This window comes from Ursus arctos, unplaced genomic scaffold (assembly GCF_023065955.2).
Source record: "Ursus arctos isolate Adak ecotype North America unplaced genomic scaffold, UrsArc2.0 scaffold_20, whole genome shotgun sequence".
Lineage (NCBI taxonomy): Eukaryota > Metazoa > Chordata > Mammalia > Carnivora > Ursidae > Ursus > Ursus arctos.
In genome coordinates, this window is record NW_026622875.1 from 44,012,707 (window position 1) to 44,034,404 (window position 21,698).

General features: G+C 38.5%; 1 protein-coding gene across 1 annotated transcript in view; it reads left to right on the forward strand.

The window, feature by feature from the left end:
- Positions 1-21,698, forward strand: part of RBMS3 (RNA binding motif single stranded interacting protein 3) — a 632,551-nt gene that overhangs the window by 429,573 nt on the left and 181,280 nt on the right. The window contains exon 6 of the mRNA XM_057315983.1: positions 8,423-8,502. Within this exon, the coding sequence (XP_057171966.1) occupies positions 8,423-8,502 (80 nt within the window). The remainder of the gene's footprint in view (positions 1-8,422; positions 8,503-21,698) is intronic.

Below are 21,698 nucleotides of genomic sequence, written 5' to 3' on the forward strand. Positions count from 1 at the left end.
ACCTCTGTGGGTGAGAGGAGAGTTCTGAATATTATTTACTCGTGTAAAGCTGAAATTGGAGAACTTTGTTACCTCGAGGTTGGAAAGAGTAACCATTAAGTGTGCTCAGGGCCTATACGGTTTCTTTGCCCTGTCCTGGCTGTAAGCACACACTCTGATGGGGACTCTTGTGCCATCTGATGGCTGTGGGGATGAGAGGTAGGTTGTCCGCTTCCCACCAATAAAGGAGAAAGACTGGGAAATGTCACTTGAACTTACTAGTGTGAGTCTTTTTATTTAGTATCTTTCCTATATTCTCAGCTTTCTATGAGTTGGATCATCCCATCCACTCTTTGTGTTATGAAAATGGCTTTCTGGGTGAGAAATAACTGAGCTCACATCTTACTTCTGTATCTCCTATCTATCTGTGTTCTTAGACAACCTGCATAAACTCTCTGAGCCTCCTTTTCTGATGTGAACAATGTATTTATCCACTGTCATTCATTTCACCCACTAAGTATGTCTTGGGCTCTATAATATGCCAGTAACTGTTCTAGATACGGTAATTCAGAGGGGTACACAAGAGAAGAATATCTGACATTCTACTAGACTGGGGAGACAAAAAAATGTAACCGAAAAAATAAGAAAATAGAAAATAATGTCAAATAATCCATATGAAATGATTAGAGTGCTAGAAAGGCAAAATGAAACATAGGGATTCAATAGAGAGTATGGCAGAATGAGAGACTGGAAGTCTGGGACAGGAACGTTCTCTGAAGAGAGAGCGTTTAGGCTGAGATACAGATGGTAAGAGAGCATGAGAGTCTCTTGGTGGGGGTTGGATAGGGAATCCTGGCAAAGGGAAATGGCAGGCAGAGAGCTAAGATGGGACCAAGTTTGGCATGTTTGGGAACCAGAAAAAAGGTGAAGTTGCTATTTCATAAAGGAAAGAAAAAAGCTATAACAGATAATAATACCTAGGAATCAAATGTGCCTGTAGCTCAAAGAGATTGATTAAAAGTGATAATGAATTCCAGTGGCATTTAACGGTAAGCTTTTTCTAGATCTGAACATACTATACTTATCGATTCCTCCTTTATCTCAGTTTTAATTTTTTCAATTTAATTTCCTTCCATTTCTTCACCAAAACTCCTTTTGAAACCTTTAACCTACGGTTAAAGGACAGATTTCGGTAATGATGTCAACAGGAAGTAGGCCGATAATGTAAGTAACAAGCAGTTCCCAGGCTGGTGTAAAAGAAACCTCTTTTTTTTCCCCCTTGCCTTTTTCTTCGAACGCACAGCCTCCAGGATAATTTTGTTCCTCCAGTGTTGATAGTTTTATGGCAGAGCCATCCGCATGCTGGCTGCAAACAGAATTTCACCCCACATGATTCAGCTGAAGAGACTAGAGTGAAGCAGCGTTTACAGAAAGCGTGGGTAGAGTGAAGGGAACTGACCGAGGATGTTGAGATGCCCAGAGATGACCAGCAGAAGGAAACTTTTACGACCCTGAGACAGCTGAAGGCAGGTGGAAGAGTGCTCCCAGAGCCAGTGAGACCCAGAGCCGTGGAAGAGGGTGCTGCCTGGAGCAGCTGGAGACAGGGAGGGATACAATCCCAGCCAGAGAGGCGGTGCCAAAGCCAAGAGAGAAGAAGGAGGAACTGGTCAGACTTCTCTTTACTCCTACCAGACTCCCAATGACTGAACCCAATGAAAAGCCATCAGATAAAAGAGCTAAGAGAACACAGTTCATAGATGGATCACTTCTTTGAAGCACAGAGCAGAGAAGATATATAGAGGGGTAAACAGAAAACACCAGAAAACACATGGGTAAATTGACTTATTTTTCTTTGCCCTTAACTTCACTGATTTAAAAAAAAAAAAAAAAGGAAAGAAAAAATAGTGCAAGGTTAATGATAATTAAGCGTCTGCTACTTTACCTTAGCATTGGCAATTGATACAGGATGGTAGGAATGATGACGAACTGGTTCTGCCTGGTTCTGTTGAAAGAAAGCAACTGTTCAGCTTCCACTCATGGCTGCTATGATGACCTCACTTCTAAAACCAAATGTGTGGGGTTTTCTAACAGTAAATACATGTTGTTTTTCCACATCAGTTCTCCAGTTATGACACCAACTGGGTGTCCAACTATTCAATTCAATTCTGACACTAACTATGTAGGGTTATCGCCAGACCTCACAGGTTTAAGGGCTCAGTCCCACAAGACTGTTCCCACTTCAGACACCAATCCCAAATGGTGGGAGCCGCCCAGCATTCCTTGACCGCATCAGATTTGCTGATTCACTAAAACAATCCACAGAACTCATGAAAACAATTTACTTATGTTTACTAGTATGTTACGAAGGATACAACTCCGGAATGGCCAAAAGAGATGTAAAGAGCAAGATATAGGGTATAAGAAGTGGCTCAGAGCTTCTCTGTCCTCCCTGGGGACACCACCCTCCCAGCAAATCAGTGTGTTCACCAACCTGGAAGCTCTCTGGAGTGGTTATTATGGAGGTTTTATTGCATAGGCATGGATGATTCATTTACTGCCCATTGGTGATTGAGCTCAATCTTGAGCCCCTCTCCCATCACCAGAAGGGGTAGGTGGGGCTGTAGCCTCCAACCTTCCAATCATTTGGTCTTTGTGGTGATTGGCCCCATCCTGAATCTATCTAGGGGTCCCTTCTTGAGTCACTTCATTAAGATAAACTCAGGTCTGGCCAAAAAGGCCTTATTATAAGTAATGAAGGACACTTCTTTCACTCAGGAAATATCACCAATTTTAGGGGTTCTGTGTCAGAAACCAGGGACAAAGACTAAATTTATTTTTATTGTACCATAGTTGCCATGTGGCAAATGTGGATCAGACCATATCATCTTTCAAGAGGAATCAGGAATCCAAATTTTCATGTGAAGTCTCCCAGTCTTTAAATGTTGACAACCATTTCAGATTCTCCAAAAGCTCTTTATAGTCCAACAAAACTTTCTACCTGAAGACTGGATTCAGACCATGATTTCTAGTTTGGGACATGTGACAAAGAACTCCAGAACAGTGGTTTTCAACCCTGGCTTCACACTGGCATGACCTGGGTAGCTTTGAAAACTATGTGCCTGGACTTCATGCCAAAGCCGTTAAATTAGAGTCTTCTGGGCTGGGGCCCAGACATCGGTATTTTTGAAAATAGTTCTTGATCATTTTAATATACAGTCATTTTAAAGGAAACATTTTGGAATAAGTTCAATTTAGCAGAAAAGTTACAAAGGTAATAAAGAGTTCCCATATACACCACGCCATTTGTTAACATTTTACACCACCATGGTATATATGTCAAAATTAAGAAACTGACATTGATACATTACTATTAACTAAACTACAGACTTTATTTGGATTTCACCAATTTTTCCATTGATATGCTTTTTCTGTTCCAGAATCCAATCCAGGGTACCATTTTTATATTTAGTGGTCATGTCTCATCAGTCTGCTATGGTTTGTGACAATTTCTCAGACTTTCCTTGTTTTTCCTGAGTAGCACTAGCCAGGTATCCTGGGGATGTCTCCAGAGCTGGGTTTGTCTGATGTTTTTCTCATGATTGGATCCATATGATGTATAGGCTTTTGGAAAGAATACCATGGAGATGAAGTGCCCTTCTAGTCACATTACATGAAGGTATATCTCCATTTTTGAGAACAACTGCTCCAGTTAATAGAGATTGAACAGACTGGAGGTAGCAGGATCTATCCAGCATCAGAACACATTAAAGTAGACGAGGACAGGAATTCAGGAGGGATGATGGGAGGCCAGCAACGGAGCTCTGTCTCTTCCAGATAAGCCACCTGAACTGAGAGTCAAGAGACAAAGTTCTATTCCAGATTCATATTCCAGTCTCTAGGGAAGGCAACTAGTGTTCGGTTTTTCATCTGTACGATTTAGAAGTTGATATCTGGGGCTATTTCTAGTCCTGAAATGATATGATTCTAAAACTCTGGAATGGGTTTTAGTTAGTTAAATAAATATTGTCCACAGTTTTGTTTCCTAAAGAGGAATGTTGTAATGCCAAGTAAGATGCTACCCAAATGTCTGGGTTCTGGCAAAGGAAGAAGGCTGAGATGCAGCTCTGCTTCATTATTTGGAGTTTATGACACTTGTATCCTCAGAATGTCAAGCACCTGGCAGGTAGAAAACAAATTGTAAAGACTAAAAAGAAAATTCAACTCCTTCACTCGTCTTTGTTCCTGGGACTCGACTGTTGTTCTTTCCATTACGATAGATTAAGAAGTAAATGATGGAATTTATTTTTGAAATCTCAGAAGGAGTGCACATTTTAGGACTTTTAAAAATCTCTTAATGTTGACCCTTTACGTAACTCTAACCGGATTTAGATGGAAGACTGGCTTGCAACGTGGGATATTCTAAGTTGCCAATAATTTGTACAGAGCCCGTGATTGCAAAACCACAAAAATTTCACAATAGCGGAAACCTCTAATTAACCAAAATAAATGGCAGGGTGGGTTTGTTTTAAATATACGGTTAATAATGCTTATTCCTTTAAGATCATAAACCGAGAGATTCTCTACTGAGCTAAGAGAGGTAGGCTGCAGATGGTTTTGCAAAATTCTTTTCCACGTCTGTGTGTTAAGTCTGACCCAGAACATTCTACTAATATTGGATCAAACTCTCCTCTGATGTAAGTTGCCTGTGGGAATTGTATTGGCTGTGAAACTGGCTCCCCTTAGTAACTGGTGTAAAAAAAAAAAAAAAAAATTAAAAAAAAATTTTTTTTTTTAATCACAATTCTGTGGTTTGTTTTGAATGACTGAAGCCAGGTTCCTAGGCACTGAGACAAGAAAGAATGTCAAACGGGACCTTTAATATGTATTTATATTTAAACATCAGACCTAACAGAAAACCCTGAAGCTTTATACAATGATTGGAGCCTTGTAAGAACCTAATTAATGTATCTTCGGGTGAATGGTTGGCCTGGCACGCGAGCTGTCCCGAGGTACTCGAGGGGGTTCAGGTACCGCCTGGGAAGAATAGAAGCGGTTGTAGTGATTCAGTGGCCCGTCTGAAAGGGACATGTAAAGGCAGCTTTGTCTGGCGTGCCGCCTTTTCAGACTCACTTGATAATGCTGGTGTCAGTTTCAACTGAAGCGTGGGCCAGATTGCAGATAGCTTGCGCTGGCGTTTCAAAGCAGTTAATTGTGAAACTTGAGAAGAGAATGGGCACATTCTTCCTAAGGTGGCTATTCAAATGCAGTCTCTTCCCCCCAGAGCTCCAGTCTCACTTTTGTTCGGTTTCCACATAACATGCATGAGGAACCCGGAGCCTTTCCCTTGGTAGCTCCTGTACCACTGCCTTGGCTGGGACTGCTTTGCCTTGTTAAAATGTGCCCCGTGCATTAAAATGAAATTGTCACTGCCGGGTGGTGCAGCCTAACATGGTTTGACACTAAGCGCCGGCAGCTACAGAAAACAGACTTTTATTGCATTTATTCTTTCAGAGACGAGAGTCTCTAAAGGCTCGCCGCAGACATTCACTTAGTTAAATCTGAATGAAGCCAAAGTGAACAATCTATGCCGCTGTCTTTGTGTTACTAGAAACAGCCCCCATCTGGCTTGATAGGGCTGTAAAATAGTCTTAAGAAAAGATGATCATACTTGGGATCCAAAAGGGAAGACTTGGGGCTTTCAATCTGGAGCAAAAATATTTTAGGTGCGTAGAGTGGGTGAGCCATCTGATTTTCTACTTTAGCTTCCTCTGTATTTCCTAAAACACATTATACAGAATCCACAAGCACGTGTGCACCCCACCCCCACCCCCACCCCCCAATCTAGTTTTAGTCTTCATTTAGAATTCCATGTCACTTTAAGACAAAGAGAAAGGATTTGATTTGTAGGGCTCTTGCAAGCAAGCTTTAGATTCTTAACTGCCTTTTATCTAGATGAGTATCCAGAGAGAGATTGAACAAGGAGGGGGCTCTGGGGCATAAGCTTTTCATTCTGTAGCTCTCCTGGAATAAAAATTCCATAAAGTAACATCTGTAGTAATTAAGGGCTTACATTTCCTCTCCCATTCATGTCTCTGGTAGGAGGGAAGGTTATGGTCCCTCAGAGACGATGGATAGTAGATCCTGTGGGGAGACAGAAAGAACAGAATTAGAATTCTTTTGTTCCTAGAAACGCAAGTTTCCTACTTCAAAATAATAATAATAATAACATGTTGGAAGATTTGCTGTAAAAGATTCCACAGAAAGAAAAACTTGAAGGAGTTAGGGAAACTGGACTTAGCTATTCCTAAATGTTTGGAATGGAGAAAGATTCACCTTGCCTTTCTAACCCAAATGTCTTCTGACTTGGAGGAACTTGTGATTCAGCAGTGAACAAAATGCTCTCTTTGTTTTTATTTTTATTTATTAAAATCGTATGTTATTAAGCTTAAAGAGGTTTGGTTGTTGTTTTTTCCCTCACATTTAGACATAAAATTGATTCATTCTTTACGCATTCTTCAAAATAGCACCTATGTGGATCCATTGGGCCATTTGATAAATGAAAAATAACCTATTGGTTTCCTGCACTTCCTTGCCATAGTAGGACCAGCAACATAATTTGTGGGACCCAGTGAAAGAAGTCCTTTTTGGCAGGACCCCTTGTTAGAAAATCATGAAGAATTTCAAGATGGTACTAGCAGAGTTTTAAACCAAGTACAGGCTTATTCGAAGTCCGTGGCTCTGTCGTTCTGCCCTGGTCTCATGCCAGGGAAGTCACTTTTGCTTGGTAGGTAGAGATTTGCCATGTATATGTGTCTCTGTACAGAAAAATGTGCCTCTACCCCTTGCCTCATAGGAATGTACATCAGAATCGACTTTTTTTTTTTTAATTGAGTCAGAAAATAATGACAGCCCCCCATTGGAACATGCCCCTGATGCCCTCTAGAATTCCTTAACCTGATAATTCAGGTGCCCTTGTCTGCATCTCTCAACGTATCTTCAAGAGTACCCACAACCCCTGTGAACCTTCCACGCAGAGGCAGTATTCTGCTCACCTCACTCCCTCTCAAAAGACACAGGGCCAGTTCAGCCCCCTGCCCTCATGACTTCTCTAAAGGCCCTTCTGGCCTCCTGTACCCAGTTCTTGGCGTTTTCCTGGTTTCTGGAATTCTTCTCACCCTCGAATTCCTGTAGCTGTAATAAATGTGTAACTTACTTGGCATTTGTTTACATATTTGCCCTTATCTCATTTCCTGTGTATGTGATAGGCTCCTGAAAACACACTTAAAATTTAGGTGTAGGGAAGTTTTATAACTTGAGTTAAAAGGCTCCATTCCAAGAAAGCTCACATTAATAACACATCAGAAAATCCAAAATGATACTTTGCTTTTTAGACAAATTTTGCACATTTCATACATAGTCTTTCATATGTGTGTGAGCTGTTTTCTTAAATTTGTATTTGTCTCTAGTGTACTGTTTGGGGGACTTAATTTCCTTTGATCAGAATCAGCCCTTTAATTTTTATCTTTCCCATCCAATGTTATAAAATAATAAAACTCCGCTATAGTTAATTATTTAGAAAATGTTGCCAATACTAGTCTACTCAGAATAGGGCAACACTGCCAATGTTGACATTATGATGGTATAGTTCAAAATGTTCATTCATTAGCTTGCAAGTGAGATGCCAAAATTTGGCCCAAGAAACCTAGTCTAGGAATATGGATATCTAGTATGTAAAAATAGAGGATTTCCAAAATTCAAAGTGAAGAAAGTTCAGGACTTGGGGTTTAGGTATTTATGTTCTCCTCTCCCATTTGGGACCCCAAATAATTCTCTTTTGTACCTTCACCCAGTGGGTTTTCAATAAAAATGTCAAGGTGTTGATGACCACATTACTACATTAATCATGGCGTTAGACTGCACGCACAGGAGACACAGTCCATCTCCTCAGTCCCTCAACACAACAGCTTAGTAGTTACAGTTCGGCTTTGGTGTTAGACAAGCCTCAGTTAAAATCTCAACTCTGCCACTCATTGCCAAGGTCACTCCTGTGTAAGCCTCAGAGCCCTCGATGTGAAGAGCAACCAGACCTTCCTTTCAGGTTTGCTAATTCAGACATTCAGCAGATATTTATCGAGCACTTTTAAATGCCAGACATTGTTTTGTGGATTAAATAAAATAATGCCTCAGTATTTCTTCTGGGAGAGGAGTCAGCATAGCGCCATCCACAGAGGCAACCTTCAGTGCGGTAAATAATACCTACTCTCAGCAATGGCGAGTTTGTGAAATTCTGATCATGGTGGTCATGGCAACAGTTGACAAGTCTCATAGAATTCTCAAATCAAGCTTTTCCGTGGCTTTCCTATTTTCCCTTTCCTTTTTATTTACTTTTCCTGAATATGCACGACCTTATGAAAGTATATGATCCCGTTTACCTCTTTTGCAGAATGGAGTCTACTGAAAAATGTGAAGTGGTAATTCAACATTTTAATGGAAAATATCTGAAAACACCACCAGGCATCCCAGGTAAGAAATACCATTAAGTAATCATTCATTTGTGTCTAGGCTTATTGCTGTTATTAAAATGAGTACGTGGTAAAGCCCTTGGTTGTCACTGGGAACAAAAAGGTTGCTTTTGTAATTGTGTATTTTTAAATGGTGTATAGGAACTCATCTTTCTCAAAACTACCAAAATCTTCTTGGTGCTTCTTTGGCCTTTCTTTTGACTCTCTGGTTGCTGATTGCCTGAAGTATATTGGAAGAGAAACAGCAAAGAATAGTTTAAAATGTGCTTCAAGTGAAGGAAGTTTATGACTCCTGTCATTAATGTTGGTGTCTTGGTTTCTGTTTTATAATGTATCTATCTAAACAGTGATACTCACAGTGAAGTACACTGATTGAGGCGTTTCCAGACATTTCTTACCAGTCCACACAAGAAGGGTACAGAGAGTGAGAGGAAGCATTTAGAAATGTTTTTTTGTTTTTTTGGGTTTTTTTGCATTTAGAAACTTTTATAGCAATTTGATATTACCATGAAATCTGAAGGCATAATCTCATATATTTTTTAAAAAATATCAGTTACCGACATACTGATTTTTTTTTTTTTTTTTTGTAAACTCTCCACTCATCAGAGATAGTTTTGAGAAGCACCAATCTTGACTGTCCCAGGGCATTTCACATTTCCCAAGACAAATTCCTTAAGCTTTTATACACCTCATATGATGATATGTTTCTGCTATTAAAAATTGCATTCAACATAAAGAATTGAATATATCACATGTGTCTGGACTTAGGCTCACAATGCCTCAACTTGCTGTTAATCTGGTAGTAGTATATATGGCAAGTGTTTAATATTAAGTGAGTAGACTTAAAAATATATCTTATGCATAAAAATACTGGAGATCGAATGAAGTGCTAAAAAGGAAGAATTATGAGTGGTTAAAGAAATGTCTGACTAATCCACATTGGTTTATTGGTTGCTCTTTCATTTTTGGTGATTCTCAGGGATAAAATGTGACTTCTTCAGTCTTATATTTTCCTTTTGACTTTTTAAGCTGGACCTCTAGAGTGTTTGCTATATAATGCATCTGCTATTTAAAACACATGGTTTGAGAGTTCAGGGGTTGAATAAAATGTGTTCCTTAAAACATGTTGAGGCTACATTGAAGAGGAAATCTGAACAAAAGGAGAAATATTACTGTGGAGGAGTCAGGGTCCTCTTAGGACTCGGTTCATTTGGGTGTCGGGGAAGGAGAAAGGCCCTTCAGACGCTCACTTAGGTGAACTGGGAAATCCACAGTAGCGTCTCCTGGTTCATCGGAGAGCACACACACACTGATGGCTGTGCCTCGATCTGGTTAGCTTCCATGCGTCACGTTCCCTGGAGAACCGACTGCATTATGATCCAATTGGAGACATATGGTGTTGTTAAGAAAAGAGTTAGCAGTTTTCATCTCAGCGTGTAAGCTGCCCTTGAATTTTAGGAGAAATACTTATTTTTTTTTCTTTTAGCCTAAAAGATACTTTAAGACACTCTGCCCAGACCTATCATTGAATAAAGGGGTTTCATTGTTAGAGGATTCTCCCCTTATTTATCCCATTTTATCCAGCGGATACCTGTCTATATATAAAGCATTCGAATTGGTGTGAATTAGATGGTTATATTAAAAAAATTAACAATGAGCAACTTATGTAGAAATCATTGTTGATTCAAGTTGTAATACATTTCAGGGTTTTTTTTTTTAGGTTTCTTCATTTTCAGAAAAAGACAGTGAAATCCTTCTTGACTTGATTGATTTGAAACTGTACTGTTTGGTTTTCCCCACAGAACATAGCTGACTAATACAATTTAATGCTAAAGACAAAGAAAGTCACTACAAATCCCAAATGTCTGGGCATTCTTCCTCAATACACAGGCTGTGATATCAACCTGTCTAATATCATAGCTACACCCAATGGAAACATTGTGAATAGCAAGAACCTGGTTATGAGTTTCTCACTCAGTTTTATCCCAGGGGAACACAAGAGGCAACATAATTATGCTCAGTTATAAAACTCTTAAGAGATATAAGTTTATAGCTTCTGAGATTTGCACTCAATGTAATAGAATTAAATATACGATATTGATCATCATTATTACTTGAATTTGCTTATTTATGCAGTGGAAGTCAAACAGAGTTTATTAAATGTTTCAAATGTTAACAGAAGATATTTCATCTTTAATATTTAAGTTTGCTATGGAATAAAATAGGATATAATGCAAAATGTGGGTATTTTGGTAAGTCCAGTAGTAAAATGCCCTCATTGGGTTGATTAACGAAGTCAGAATGGGTATGATCAAATATGAGTGTATGCTGTTTGCCCTTACTGTCCCTCACTGCTTATTTGTTGTAGACGATTGAAATGTTATTGTCAAAAACTCATATCTTAATCCAATTCTCTATTCCAACTTGAAGACTGCAAGTGGGATGTCACTACAGGCCCTGCTATCAGATTGGAAGTGATTCCTTTGATATTTTCAAAAGAAATGACCAATTTCCTAACTTTTTCAATCCTACTGTAGCTTTAGAGAGACTGTCCTTGCTTGTGGGTATACTAATTAAAACCAACTATAATTGATCTGACTCCCCTACAACTAAAATGGAATTCAAAAAATTATAAAAATCTCAGTGTTCTACATTATCAAGATTTGGCACCTTTGAATTCAGAAGTTTGCAGTTTTCTGGAACTCACATTGATGGTTTCAATATAATGCTTTAAGGTCATGCTATTGATGGCCCCACAGTGATCCAATAGCAACCTGAGATTCTCAGGTGCTAAGAAAGCTGTAGAAAAGATGGCATGTTAAGTCAATCATCTTCTTATACTAGACCCCTGCTTTTATCTTACTTTAAGCAAGTAGAGAACAATCGGTACCAAATTTGCATTCTTTACTTCCTTATTTAGGGATGACTTGGAGGAAATGTGCACGTGTCACTGGGCAAACACAGTGCCATTTTGGTTTCTGTCACTTTTGACAAATGATTTCTCTTAAAGGAGGTGCAAAGTTAATTATTTCCCTAAGATGATCATCCAGTTTCCAAATCCCCTACTGTGTCATTTCTATACAAGAATAAGAAAGAAATCTAATTCAGCCAAAACTTCGGCATTGCTCTGAATTTCAAATTCGAAAAACATTATAGTTAAGGATATGTGCAAGGACGTGTAACACTGACCACATTTATGTTGCTGCTTCCATTTTGATTTGCGAGTCTAGCAACAATTTGTTAAATATGATTCATGATGGTATTTAATCTTGATTCCTGCTGACAGATTATGTGAGTTGGAAGGAAATTTTGTAGATCTCTTCTTTTGGTTCATGCTTTCTCTCTTGGGGCTCCTCCTTTTTGTCTGTAGAAGATCTAACTTTAATGAACACATCATGGATCGTTAATGTGTATTAGAGCCTCCAGAACTAGTTCTGTTCACTTTGGATTGTAACATTGTCCCCAGATTTTGGTTACCTGGATCAATGAAGCTAAATGCACATGCCCAAAAAATCAAGTTATTTGAATTCTGATATATACAGTATGGGATCAGGCAACTATGTTGCTACTAGCAGGTGGGAAGGAGAGACCCACTTCAATCATGTAGCCATCTGCAGAAAGAGATCATCTAGTATTTTCTCCCTCCCCTAGAGGGAAAAGAAAACACAGTGTTCCATAAATGTTGCATGTCCTACATATCGATCTTGATGTTTTCTGGACAAAATGAGGGATCATTAGTTGCTTGCCTGCCTAACCCCAGACATTTCTTTGTCCCATAATGAATTGCACAGCAACGTTGTGCAGTCCCAAAGCATTTCATTTTCAAACCTCTGGTAAAAGCAAAGGGTAAGTTCCCAGACGCTTAAGGGATCTGTAGGGCATGAACTTGAAAGGTTCACTTCCAAAGAGCCCCGGAGCAGAGTGATGCACCATGTGGAAAAGTCTTCCACATGTAAGGACATGTATTGATGAACGGATCATGTAGGCTAGTTTGTAGAAAAATAAATCACATTTTGCTCTCAAACTAGACTGCCTGCAAGCACATTTTCCTATCAATGGAGCAGTCTTTCCAGAAGAAAATGGAATAACCCACTTTTAGTATGATTTTCTTACTCTTTAGGTAATTATATCTAACCCCAGTTGAACTTCAAAAAAGTAGGGAAGGGTAGGGAAAGAGCTCACCATCTTTTAAGATGTTTTTAATTTAAACAAATCTGTGATCAACAGAAATTTAGACAACTAAGTGAATGATAGAGGAAGCATATTTTTCTAATAAATAAAATTGTGTGCCTTATTGATGCTTTGACATACAATCTTTCTATTGTGTGTTTAAGTAAAAATGTGTATGATTGTGGATGGATATATATTTATTTGTTTGTTTGTTTATTTATTTATTTCATGGGACTATGTGAGGAAAAATATTTAAAGTCTGGTAATTCTTTAAAGGACATGAAAAGAAATGTTGTTTGTTACATTTAAAACTTTTCCCAGAGTAAAATATCAGCAATGTACTTAAACGCCATTTATATTCAGTTAAAGGCACAGTACACAATTCCGAATGTTTGGCAATAGTATACAAATTCTTAGCAGTGGACTGTGTTGTAGTCCCTCACAGTGTTTCCTCAGTGATACCTGTCAGTTAAGTCCACAAATGTAACAGTAGTAGTTGAGTAAAAGACAACAAGCAGAAAACGATGATGGTATACAGCATAGCAAAAATATATATATTTTTTTATGGTTTTACTTGGTTGAAGCATTGCCTAGCTCTGATCTTTTCATCTTTGGGAAACTAAAACATCATTTGCATAAGAAACTTTATAAACACTACAATCCCCAATGGAGTGTCAGTTGAGGTTTCTCATTAGTTAAGAGGATTTTTGCAATATTTAGGGACTACTTTCTGTGAAGCCTCTCATTTTTAATGTTAGTGATCCTTCTTGATTATTTTGAGGTACCAAATACATACTTGCTTCATGATGAAACACTGTTGGAATATTATTAGTGAACTTCACAGAGTAGCCTGGCAATTTCGTTGTCAATAGTCTTAGAATCTGTATGAATTCTATGGACGTGGACTAGGTCAATCATTTCTCAGCCTTCCTATGGAGACACAGTTGATACTGTGAAAGTATGAGTTGGTTACTGATTAGAGAGGGGAGAAAGGAGACAAAGATGATTAAATTTCTAAATCTGGAAAATGAGAAGCCTGACAAGGAGGATGCAGGGGATCATCTTCAGGAGGTTAGAAATGGTTGGAATGGGTTGTGTGCCCCATGCTCCATCCCCTCCTCCTACCTGATTATAGCTGCAGATGAAGTGGGCAACCTCTGTTCATCCTGGAAGCATCCATCTGGAGCATCTACTGAATCTCTCCACTTTTCTACCTCAGGGCAAAATATATGAAAGCTCACCCAAGCCAGTATAGGTTTTCTGCAAACATTGGGAGAGTTATCACTTCTTGGGACAACCCTCCATTAACGGGATATTGAAGTCAAAGGATAAAATTGAGCCTCTCATTCTTTGGAGAGATAATTCCAGTTACGTTCTACAAGATTCCTCAGGGGATTGTCCACAGTGGTGAAACAAGCTCAGTGAGGCACGTTTTATTGGCTTTTCGTTTTCCTTGCCTTTTCCCTTTCTATAATATCTGCTTCCTGGCATTAGCTCCCGATTAAACTACCTTGTCCCAAGCTCTGATTTGGGGAAACTCAAATTTAGGTGGGTGTTACCAGAATTATAATGGGAACTATGTTTTGATTTAAAACTTCTGACCATGGAGGAAAACAGACCCAGCTAAAATGGTGAAGTGACTTTCATAGACCAAATATATTGCTTTTATGACCTTTTTATTTTTAACAGCAGCACTTATGAACCACATATTTGGGACGATAAAGATTAATATTAGTGGTAGTAGACACATGGTAATCAGGGTTTAAATTTAGCAAGAGCAGTATGGAAGAAGATAAAGACAAAAATGCCACCAGTGACATGGCTGATCTTAGAACAGCCGAGGACGTGAAAGAGGTGCATGGTTGTTGCAACTGGGGAGGGAAAGGAAAACCAGGGGATAGTCATAATGATAGCAGCAAAGTGAAGGTGGGATGCAAGCACAGAAAATTAGGGAGGTTTTGGTCTTGGATGAACGTGGAGATAAGGAGGTTCAAAGTGCGAATGGCTGTAGTTGGCTTAAGAGAAATGGAAATGATCTTTAGCTGGACAATTGGAGGCTTCGGATTAGAGTGTTGGAAGTTTGCAGCAACCCTGGAGATCTCCTTACTTAATCCTATACTTCCCTTGATTTTCTCTGAAGTTCTAACCTTTGCAGGAGCAGGTGGGAAAGTGTAAGCAGTGCTGAGGTAATTTTTTGTTTATCTATTCGATTCTGAGTTTTCTAAACCAGGCTTTGTTTTTGTTTTTGTTTTTCCATTTTTCCTGCTTCAAGAGCTATTGCTCAACTCAATATAGCTTCTTAGCAACTGTTCTTTGGAGTCGATGTGCACTTCCATGGATTGAATAACCCTTCTACTTGTATTTGCTTTAATGAACTTCCTGAGGGTACACAGTTGACACACAACTCCTGTGCATCAACAAACTTGGAAGAAAACGTTGAGATAAATCTTCACATCTTTTCTTAATAGTTAGCAAAGATTCTTTGCAACACATGTGTATAGCTAAATATACAGAGAGAACTCTAAATATTTACAAGAAAAGGAAACTTACTTTGAGAAAGATTCTAGTAATTTTTTGAAAAGCCTGCGCCCCTACCCCAAGACTGCTTTTCAAGGTGTTATCCTGGCACTCTAAATGTTATTTCTTTAAAGAACTCATTTTTGGACAGTGCAATGAGGAATTCTGTATTCTGACATAGCAAATAGTCCTGCCTAACTTATATTGAAATCAAGTCTTGATCTGAACTTTCTGCTGTTGAATCTAGTTAAGCACTGTTACCATGCTGTCCTTTTCCCCTTTTTTCTTTTTGCTCTTCTTCACATTAAAAAAAAAGAAAAGAAAAAGAAAGAAAAAGTGAAATATCTTGAGAATAAACAGGGAAAAAAGAGCTCTTATTCTGTGCTTTTGTCCCTTTGGCATAATGTTGTTTCTCCCTCCCCAGAAGAAGTACTACACTGGCTTATTATTTCTACTATAATATAGTATTCAGAAAATCTGTAGCATTTGATCAATATGATATGGTCAATATGCTTTACTGGCCATGTATTTTCTGTAATTATGTGTGAGGACCAATGAATAGTAGCAGAATTTGTCTGGCATTGCCACCTGGCTCCAGAATCTGATTATTTTATTTGTTTTTTTAAGATTTTATTTGTTTATTTATTTGACAGAGATAGAGACAGCCAGCGAGAGAGGGAACTCAAGCAGGGAGAGTGGGAGAGGAAGAAGCAGTCTCCTAGCGGAAGAGCCTGATGTGGGGCTCGATCCCAGAATGCTGAGCTGAAGGCAGACTCTTAACGACTGAGCCACCCAGGCGCCCCTGGAATCTGATTTTTTTTAAAGCAATTGTAATTTCATGGAATGGAGAGGAAGGATAAAGAGGTTTTCTATCTATCTCCAAAATCACAAACCATCTCCATCTATTCTTTCTAAAATAATCCATTCAGGTCTTCAGAAATTTCTGCATTGAAGATTTCACAGTAAAAACTTACAAAACAAATTATAAAACCTTAATTTTATTTCTAAAATGATGTTGGGCTTTGCCTTCTGTCAGCACCACTAATGTAGTTAAACCATTTAGTGTCTGTCCGAATGAGTTCTATTAAGAACACAAGCCATAGAAACCAGCTCTGAATAATTAAGTGCATTTCTAAATCTAGAATCTCATTTAATAGGATTGATTTAAAAAATGCGTTTTAACCAAATTTTGGATAAATGGACGGTATACTGAATTAAATACTTGCCACTCTGTTACAGTAACCATCAAGAAGCTTACCATGCACATAACTCATAAATCATGATCTGATTTTCAGAATGAAAAGTTTGCAAAATTTAAAGAAAATATTTTAAGAGGAATATAAATGAAAACATTCATTAGGCAAGCTCTGAACAAGTCATCATTTGTTTATCTTAATACTGTTTCTTCTGATTTCTTACTTCTTTAAGCCTTTGAATAATGAATCAATTCGTTTACTATTATTTTAGCTATTTGTCAGTACAGGAAAAAAAATCCTTCATAAGAAATTGGTAGGCTTATGATCTTCTTTTTATATGTATTTCAAAGGCACGTTCATCCCATTGGATTACACATTTTTCTAAAAAAGGACTTCGATATTTATCTTTCCCTTTACCCTTAAACAATTAGCCTATAAACTCTCTCAATGCAAGGATTTCATCTTGCTGTTTATGTTTCAAGTGTCGGGGCGCCTGGGTGACACAGCGGTTAAGCGTCTGCCTTCAGCTCAGGGCGTGATCCCGGCATTCTGGGATCGAGCCCCACATCAGGCTCCTCCGCCATGAGCCTGCTTCTTTCTCTCCCACTCCCCCTGCTTGTGTTCCCTCTCTCACTGGCTGTCTCTATTTCTGTCGAATAAATAAATAAAATCTTAAAAAAAAAAAAAAGTGTCTAACCAATTGACTCTCACAGATAATTATTTGTTAAATGAGTAAACAACTGCTTGTGGGATACAGAATAATGCTCCCTCTCCTCAAATATCTCTATTTACTCCCCACTACCTGTTAATGTGTTAGTTTCTGTGGCAAAGAAGAAGTAAGGCTGCATTTGGAATTAAGCTTGCTGATAAACTGACCTTAAAGCAGGGAAATTATTCTGGATTATCTCGGTGAGCCCCATGTAATCACAAGGGTCCTTAAAAGCAGAAGCGAGCGGGGCACCTGGGTGACTCAGTCCACTAAGCGTCTACCTTCTGCCAGGGTCTGGGATCCAGTCCTGCATCAGGCTCCCTGCTCACTGGGGAGTCTGCTTCTCCCTTTGCCCCTCACCCTGCTTATACTCTCTCTCTCTTCCTCTCTCACATAAATAAATAAAGTCTTTAAAAAAAAAAAAAGTAGAAGCCAGGGGCAGAAGAGGTTAGAGTGATGCAATAGGAGAAGGACTTGGCCCACCATTGTTGGCCTTGAAAATGGAGGAATGTGGGCAGCCTCTGGAAGCTGAAAAAGGCAAGGAAATGGATTCTCCCCTAAAGCTTCTGTAAAGGAACTCAGCCCTGTTGACATCGTGATTTTAGCTCAGTGGGACCTGTGTAGTACTTCTGACCTACAGAACTGTAAGATCGTCAGTTTGTGTTGTTTTATGCCCCTAAGTTTTTTGTTAACTTGTTAGCAACAAGAGAAAACTATCACACTAATACAAACCTGTGTAAACCAAATATCATCCACACCATTTCTAGATTACATCACTGACAGCCTCTGGAGGACTTTCTTAGTTTCTCCTATTTTTAATCTTCTTTGTATCTTTTGGGTTGCTTGTTAAACAGGAAAAAAAAAACAGGAAACAAAACTATCTTGTTAATTATTTTGAATTTACAGATTCTTTGTACCTTCTCATAAGGATATATTAGAATGGAAGACTGTTGGACATCTTAAAAGAGAGTCTTTGGGGGTGGGTGCTTAGATCTCAGAGCACATTACTTTTGACGTAAAGAAATCAAATATTAATTCAAGCCATCTGGTTCCATAAAATATGCCACAAAAAAATATATACCAATTGTAAACCTAAATTCATGCAAATGTGTATCTCTTAGGTCTCAACCTTAATACTTGCCTTCGAATGTTCCTGTTATTGAAAGATTATCACGGCTTAGAAGAGATCATAGAGGTTATAGAGCTGATATCAGCCGTAAGTTTTAGATGATTCTTTCTAAAGCATAGATGGTGCTTCTACTCCAACTCATTACCCCCCAAAATAAAGAGTTAAGCTGTTAATGGTTGAGTCCCATATGAAAATTTAGTTGTGAGATACAAGTAAAAACCCAGGGAAGTAACTGGATTCTTATTAGGGTTAACAAACATACATAGATAATTCTTATTATTTAAACCATTAAAAAAACTTTCCATGAATTTACAAAAATATATTTTTCAGCCAAAGGTGTATTGCAAACCTGCAGTAAGATTAGGAAGCTGTAAATGTGAAAACATAGACTTTTTCTCTTGAACTGAGAGGGGGACTTATTTTGGACCAGAAGTTTTATTAAACAGTTGCACTAATTGAGTCACTGAAATGACTTAAAGTAAATGGAGTCAACAATTCAAGTTGATTTCTAGTTATTTGTTATTAGAGCAGGTGTTAGCACGCCCAGGCTGAATGTCCTTCAGCCAACACCCCGTACTCTCTCTAGGTGGCCTGCCGTCTGGTTGCAGGAGCCTATCTCCTATGTACAGTGAGAATCAGAAGTGCCTAGGAATTTACAGTCTTCTGGTTAGATAGCCTTTAAACAATGCTAGACTGGTATTGGAGTATCTATACCCCACTTCTTTTGCTCCTGGTGAGAACACCAGACTGTGACCTACACTATCTCCAAAGCTTCCCGGACTTTCTGGAAGATAGACACACTCTAAGTAAGGTAGCGCTTACTGATAAGTAACGGGCTTCTCTGAAAAAAGCATGGACAGTTTGCCTACTGATAAGACATTTGCAAGGGTATACAGAATTGCAATCATATGTCCTGAGTAAGTAGACCACCGTTTGTTAGCATGTTTTTACTAACCATAATATGTCTTGATAAAGGTCCATTCAGAAGAATCAAAATTGTATCAGTGTATAAGCTAATGGGGTTTTAATGCAATAGTTCTTAAAATATAAAAGCATTAAAGCCAAATATTGAAACTAACCTATTTTATGTGCAATCACTTTAAGATGGCATGGTTTGTTTGAGCCAGATGGTGGTCCAGAGACCTACGGGTTTCCTGAGATCCTTTCTGATGGTCTACAAGATCAAAATATTTTCATAATACTGACACATTATTTGCCTTTTCACTCTGATTCTCTCATGAGTGTAGAGTAGAGTTTTCCAGAAGCTACATGATGTGTGATATGGCAGCAGATTGAATGCAGAAGCAGATATGAGGGTCCAGCTGTCTTCTATTAAACCTGAAATAAAAAGGATTTACAAAAATATGAAACAAGGCCATTCTTGTCTTTATTTATTTTGTTTTTGAATTTTTTAAAATAAAAATGTGTCACTTATCATATGATGGGTTTATTATTGCTATTTTAAAATAAATTTTAAAAATGGTAAATATCATTAGCTATAACCTATGTAAACAGAAGCTCTTTGGGGTCTTCAATAATTATTAAGAGTGTAAAGAGTTTCTGAGACAAAAACAGTCAAATCAACAAACACAATAACTTTGTTTGCCACTGATACAGAGCAGAATTTCAGAATCAAGCCCTTTTATCTTCTCAGAATTAGAAGAATTAAGGAAGGTAGCCAGGGTAAAGAGGAAGTTTAAAATATCCTCTCATCTTTCTGATCTTATTTTGAAAACCTAGACATGTTCTAGATAGTTATTTTAAGTGGAGGAATTTTAAAAAATTACTATCATATGAGTTACACTACTGTTTTTTGAAAACAAGCATGCAGATACCTTAAACTATAATGAATGTTTTGTTTTTTCAAATACAAAAACAGTGGTTATTCTTCTGAACATTTACATTATCATTTTATTAGTGAGTACTATATAGAATACAGTTTGACAGAATATGTGAATGTTTCATTGGAACAGGAAATACAGACAGCATGTGTGTTATGCCGAGATTGTGGGAATGGGGCTGTAATTTGAGTGGCATGTGAGTCTGCTAGAATTTAGGAAAAGTTAGGATGACTAATATCTATGAGCCACAGGGCTAAACACAGATATGACATGGGAGTTCTTATAAGAGCCATTCTGGGGGCACCTGGGTGGCTCAGTCGGTTAAGTGCCTGACTCTTGATTTTGGCTCAGGTCATGATTTCAAGGTCATGAGATCGAGCCAGACATGGGCTCAGCACTGGGCATGGAGCCTGCTTAAGATTCTCTCTCTCCCTCTCCCTTTGCCCCTCCTTATCCTGCTGGCACATGTGTGCGTGCACTCTCTCTCCAAGAAAAAAAAAGTAGAAATAAGAGCTATTCTGTGTCACTTCTTTGGTCACTGCTAATTTCCTACAGCACTCATCTTACAGCTGGACTGCCCCATAGAGTTCTAGTCACCGTGCGGGATGCATCTCAAATAGAGGCTTCCAGGTTTGCTAGGTGTAGTAAATAATAATACTAATATAATAAGAGTTATTATAATATTGTAAATACTAACATGTAACTAACTGAACACGTTATAATTAGCGTTCACATAAAATCTTTATTTTTTTGTGTGTTAGAAATGGTAAAGTCTCCATCGTGCAGTCCAAAAATCATGATTTCCGTAAGCTTATTGCCTCTCTTTACCTAATATGAAAGATTTCAGGAAAGCATTCTCTAGGGGCACCTGGTGGCTCAGTCTGTCTTTGGCACAGGTAATGATCCGTGGGTCCTGGGATTGAGCTTGAAATCGGGTTCCCCGCTCAATGGGGAGCCTGCTTCTCCCTCTCCCTCCTCCCCTGCCTGTGCTCACTTGCTCTCGCTCTCTCTCTCTCTTAAATAAACAAACGAATAAATACATAAATAAATAAACAAATAAATAAAATCTTTTAAAAATAAAATTAAAAAAAAACATTCTCTAGTCATTCTTCATAACTCATTATGATTTTTTAACCCACCAAATCCATGTAGTAGATCAAAAGAATTAAGACGAAATTTCTCCTGTAATTTGTTTTGAAAAGACATAATTTATGTATTTATTTACATCCCTTGACAATCTCTTCATTTCTGTCATCTCAAGGGAAGTGCTGCATTTCATCTTTGCTGCATTTGTATAATGTTAAAGAGCAACACCCTCCCAGCTTATGCTGTGCTTTCTATGAGAACCTTCTGGCTGGGGTACTCTTCTTCCTTCGAATTGAACTGGTGAGAGAACACATACCATCGAGAATACCATCTTTTCCTTTGGAGGCAGATAGATCTTTTTTTTTTTTTTTTTTTAAGATTTTATTTATTTATGTGACAGAGAGACAGCCAGCGAGAGAGGGAACACAAGCAGGGAGAGTGGGAGAGGAAGAAGCAGGCTCCCATCGGGCTGATGTGGGACTCGATCCCGAAACGCCGGGATCACGCGGTGAGCCGAAGGCAGACGCTTAACGACTGTGCTACCCAGGC